This window comes from Barbatula barbatula (genome assembly GCF_947034865.1).
Source record: "Barbatula barbatula genome assembly, chromosome: 3".
Classification (NCBI taxonomy): Eukaryota; Metazoa; Chordata; class Actinopteri; order Cypriniformes; family Nemacheilidae; genus Barbatula; species Barbatula barbatula.
The window spans coordinates 1,813,969-1,819,726 of NC_136764.1; the positions used below are offsets into that span (position 1 = coordinate 1,813,969).

Consider the following 5,758-nt stretch of genomic DNA (forward strand, 5'->3'; position numbering starts at 1 on the left):
CTAGGAATATGAAACCTTAGAATGTCGCAACTGGTCAATCAGAATCAAGTATTCCAAAGCACAGTGTAATAAACATGTTTAGTTACATACATAAATTAGCTTGACACAATTCCATCATTTATAACATACCTCAAGGTCTCTTCCTGTTTTTTCAGTCCAGGATCCAGGCTCAATGAAGCTTGCAATGTGTCTGGGACTGGGATGATAGCAAAAAATTACTTACAGGCAAAACATTCACTGGGTACACATTTGTGTTCTTCCAGGTTGGAACAACATAAAGGTCCATAATGTGAACACTTATTCCCTAGTGGAAAGAACATTTTAAGTTATTAAACATACATGCATCAAATAAAAATATTTTTAAAATATATAATAGTAATACAGTACATGTCTTTGTGCAGCTTCTTCCACAATTTTAAGGCAAGCATTTCCAATCTGAAATTAATTACAGCAAGATGACATCCCTGTGTAATGTGTAACATTATGCATTATCGGAGTGACACAATAAACAAACGCACATTAGATTCCATAAACTGGCTTAAACCCAGGCTCCAGAAGTCTTCTCGTGTAAGGCAGATTTTGCCCTGCTTCACAATCAGTTCTCCTGGTGGACGATTTTCATCCAACACATACTTTAACTAAAAATGAAGAATGTTTGATACGATTAATTAATGGTTATGAATAAACTATTCAAGATAAATAGACAGAATGCTTACCAGTTCATCTTGAATAGGGCTCAAGATCTTCTCCCACTTTGCACCTGAACAAACATATGGATGATCTATCTGCCATTTAAATGTTGAGTAACCATGGTCCTGGAGAAACCGCATCTCATTTGATCTGACTGATGATACACAATTAAGTGACAACTGGTAACAACAGGAATTACAGACAAACATGCAATATTTTTTGAAAATCTTGCATTTAATTGTAAACCATTTTATACAGATTTTATTAAAATCTTACTTTTCAATCTGTAGTATGTCCTTAGTCTTGACACACTGACCCTTTTACAATGGTGGCCACCCCTTTGGCAGAGATGTTGGCAACAGAATATGGTCCCTGGTGCTGACTTGACAATGTGTCTCCTGTCCTCATTTTCTTGGGGTCCCCAGATAGCAGAACATCATCACCAGCCTCAACTGAACACACTCGCACGAACTTGCGCTTGCGATTTTGGAATGACTTTTGTTGCCTGCTCTGTGCTTTCTCTATGTTGATAAGAACCTACAAATAACGACAATACCCATAAATGAAAACTCATCGAAAACAAATGATCTGGTCTCTATCTTGATGGGATTTTTTTCAACCAACAGATCAATGGAGTCTCATTCAAAATGTCGAACAGTATAAGGAACTGGTGATGGTATCTATCGAGGCAGAGAATGCTAAGTATACAGTGTAACAGTGACATAACAAAGGCTAAGAGTTACATATAATGTAGAATCAAAGCAAATAAAATACATGAAACAGCTTATGCCAAGGTCTAATTTCAATTAGTAATTCACTACTTTATTTAGCTTTATTTGTCAAATACATACCATTTCATTGAGACGTTTCATCTCTTTGACTCTGACATCGATGGCATCTTCTGGGTCAGCAACTTCAAAATCATCTCCCATGGGACAGGCATTCATGACCTCTGGCAGACGTGGTTGTCGATGGAAGAGTAGGAAGTAAGGACTGTGTCGAGTATACCATTAACTATTTGATTTTTATTAAAGGCCCACTGTACGCCTCCAGCAGATCGACTTTTCTCAGGAAGAATGAACATCTGCATCAGTTTTTTATGATAAAACTAAAGACTCTTCAGAGATATGAAGAATGCAATACTACTCTAGCTTGCTCAAGATTAACATCATATTGGCAAAACATGAAATTGTTTCCCCCGCTTAAATGGTAAATATTTAATAAATTCTTCAATTCAGTTTATCCATTGACATTTACATTTATTCATTTGGCAGAGGCTTTTATCCAAAGCGACTTACAGTACAAGTAGTTTTTTTTTACAGTGGCACATTACTGCAGAGCAATCAGGGCTAAGGTGTATTGCTCAAGGGCACTTCAGTCATGACCTGCTGGCACTGAGATTTGAACCAGCAACCTTCTGATCACAAGCTCGATGCTATAACCACCAGGCCACAGCTGACCCCATTGACAATTAACTTGCTTGGCAGTGTTGATCCCATACACCACAGCAGGAAGGTGGAGGTCCAAGTCATTGTGGTTGTCATTCACATACTTCCTGAGTGTCCGCTTGATATTCTGATTGGTTCTTTCATCCTGTTAAATCAATGTATTTATAAAGTTGATGAATAACTGCAAGACAACAATGGGACTTCCAATAGACAAACAACCAAAGAGTTACCTGCCCATTGGTCTGGGGATGGTAAGCACTGGAGACGGCATGTTTGATTTTCAGTGCACTGAAAATGCTGTCATTGAGCTGCAGAGGGATCATCAGTTAAATAAGCAGACAAATCACAGACAACAACATATATTTTGAGACTACAATGGGGGGGAAACACAATGAAACCTTAACAAAACTATACCTTGTTAACAAACTCCTTCCCTTGGTCAGTAATGATTTTTCTAACCACGCCGAACGAGTATAACTTTGTAGTTATTATTGCAGACACCTCAGCCGCTGTCTTAGACTGCATGGGTTCTGCAATCACCCACTTGGTGTACAGGTCGGTCATGGCAAGGACATACTTGTTGTTGCGTGCTGTTTCCTTCAGAGGTCCGATTAAATCCAAACCAAGCACCTCCCAAGCTTCTTTCACCTGCATGGCACAAAATTTGCATCAGTCAAATGCCTTAAAAATGGTACACAAGGTTAAGACTAGCTTTTTAGTCTCATAGTATGCCGAATAGTGTAAGCAGTACCTTAATGGAATGCAAGACTGGCACAACAGTCTTAATGGAGTCATTCAGTTGGCAGCGGTGACAAGATCTCACCTAAAAAGCAACGTAAAAAAGTCATACAAAAACCAGAGATGGCAAAAGTTCTTAGCTATAAAAACAGGAAAAATTTGCAAAGTAAAGTACCACCTCTGTAGTATATTACCCATTCTTTTACATCAGGAATTAATGTAGACCAGAAGTAACCAGCAACAACCCTGTTCTGAGTGCCTCTGATGCCACAGTGATTGCCAGTTCCAGGGTTATTATGGCACTCCGCAAGAACAGCCCTCTTCTCTTCCTCGGACAGGACAACTAGCCACATGTACTTTTTAGTTGGGCCGGTGTAGAAGAGTCTGTCGCCTGTTTAAGGAAGAAAAAAAAAGCATGAAAGTTGCAGTTAAAATTCATATTATCTGACTATCTGATATCCATAAAGGTCAATAAAAACATCACATAAATTTCACAAATTTTTTTATATAAATTGATTTTATAACCAATAACACAATTCAATCCTACAGGAATCATGCCCAAATCACACTGCAAGGAAAGACATTTGTAATGGTTTTAATAGTTAAAGCTAATAGTTCATAGTAGTATTTTAATGGAAATTTGCATCTCTGTGAAGGTTTTTATAGTTTTCTAGATGGTCAGTTCTGCTTTTTTTAAATATAGAATCACTTAACGCTACTTAATTACCTTTGATGGTAAAATTCGAAGATGTCAGGAATTTCTCCTTTTAAGATACATTTTTGAAGTCTTTCGTGAAAAGCAAATGAATCCATACCGCTGTCACACATAATGAAAGGGGTTTGGCTGCACGACGTAACCGAGCTGGTCCCAGGTCGAGAACACTGTCGTAAAACGTCAGCAATAACAGGAAGTGACGTCAGTTTCACGCATGCGCGGAACAAATCGTGTTTCCGGGACGGATCGGGTAGCGACAGAGTGAAAGTGAAACTGTTACAGAAGAAGCCATTTTACAGTGAGAAGAATCATCATTGTTGTTAAGAAAGAAAATACTGTGAGTATCACATTTATTCAGTAGATTCATTTACATCGCGTTTATTGTTTTTTGTATTGAACTGTTGCTCCTGTGTGACATATCGCTCATTGCTCCCTGAATTCTTCATAAGTCGCTTTGGATAAAATCATCTGCTAAATGACTAAATGTAAATGTTATTCTTGTAATTAGGAAGCGCATTTATAAACAGTCATATGTGACTTGTTTGCTGATTCTCTTGTGAAAATACTCGATATAATGTCTAAGTGAAAGTGGAAGATTCATTCCTGCACTATTTTCTGGCAACAGACCAAGTCCGCCGCTTCCATCACGCGCTGTGTGTAGAGCACCAAGTGCTGCTGAGGGGCTACAAACACAACTCACAACACAACACAACACTACACAACTCACAACACAACACAACTCACAACACAACTCAACACACAACACACAACACAACTCACAACACAACACAACTCACAACACACAACTCACAAAACACAAACATGGAGAAGCTAAGTGGGAGCGCTAATCTTAAATTTAAAAGAGAGAAGGATATCAGGAACGCAGATAGGCAATTTATTTACGCTAGTTATCGTTAGCATGAGCAACTAGTCTGCTAAGGCACATTCCGTCAACGAGGACAGCTCAGCTAGCCAGAACATTTCTTCACTTCCGGCTCGAAAAAGAATACAATTATTCCTTGTGGTGGCTCCATGAAATTTTGTTTGTTTATTGTTTTTGCGAAATGCAATGTTTATATTGCGCTATAACCTGATTGTCCTGTTGAATTCTGAGGTGATTTCTGTTTAAAATGAGCTGAGGACCAAAACTTGATTCTAGGAGATTCAATGGATTTTTGTTTGTGTCTTGTCTGTGGACTTCCTCTGTGATGGCTCTATCAATTCATTTGTGTTTGGAGTTGGTGTTGTTAAATCAATATTGGAGGCTTTGAAAGTCGTTGCTTATTTTTTTTTTATTCTAACGCAGTTTGACAGACAGTAGTCTGGGCTATTTCTTTGGAAATGGACCCCAAAAGAAAGCAGAAGTCAAGATCAAAGAAAAGAAAGAAGAAGAAACTGCGAGATGAAGCCTGTGAATTACATGCAGGTAAGTCCATGTTTAATCAACTTAAATTGGGGAAATGTGCATGATGTGCTGCTACTGATCGTAATGCGTCTCGAACTTGCTGAAGTTCATGTTAGTAAACTGTTGCTTTAACTTTAATTTCTGTGCAGCTTGCAATCTGAATTGAGATTTTACTGTTAAACATTACCTTTGCATTTAACAAATAACTGACGCCAGCTAGCTGTTACTTTCTTTACTATCTTTCTTTAGATATTGAGCTGTAGTTTATGGTTTATTTTGATGTGATGGTGGTTAATACTTTCTCAGTAACAGTTAACATTAGCAGTCAGTGCAGTGCACACATGGTAGGCGAACAATTCCTGTTAAATATTTGCAGAGTTCTGATGCAAAAGCCTTTAGGTGCCATCTGACATTTTGCTCTATAATAAACAATTTTATCAAGCTTGTATATTTAAGTTCAGTAATTTCACTTTAATGACAATTAATAGGTTATTTTCATTGCCAGTTAAGTGAACATGCTGAACTTAAATATTCGAACTTGATAAAAATGATCATTCTAGAAGAAAATTCAGATGGCTCTTCATATATATAAAAAATATAAAATGTCATTATGAATGATATGGCTATCAACGGCCCTGAGGGCGGATGGCCACAAATCTCTTTAGGTTTCTGTAATAAAGTCATCCAGTCCGCTATTTTAAGTCTGTATTACTCCACTCCAGTAACTTAACAGAGGAAGACGTTTAGTTAAAATAGAGGTAA

The 5,758-nt window shown here is 37.7% G+C and overlaps 1 protein-coding gene across 2 annotated transcripts in view; it reads left to right on the forward strand.

Moving 5' to 3' along the window:
- Nucleotides 1-3,807: 3,807 nt before the first annotated feature.
- The window catches only part of LOC306891709 (NACHT, LRR and PYD domains-containing protein 3-like), a 12,920-nt gene continuing 10,969 nt past the window's right edge, over nt 3,808-5,758 (forward strand). Inside the window, exons 1-2 of one of the 2 annotated variants that reach the window (XM_079452187.1) lie at nt 3,808-3,928; nt 4,898-5,017. In XM_079452187.1, the coding sequence (XP_079308313.1) occupies nt 4,933-5,017 (85 nt within the window). In that variant the 5' untranslated portion in view covers nt 3,808-3,928; nt 4,898-4,932. The remainder of the gene's footprint in view (nt 3,929-4,897; nt 5,018-5,758) is intronic. The other variant, XM_079452188.1, reaches the window with a different exon arrangement.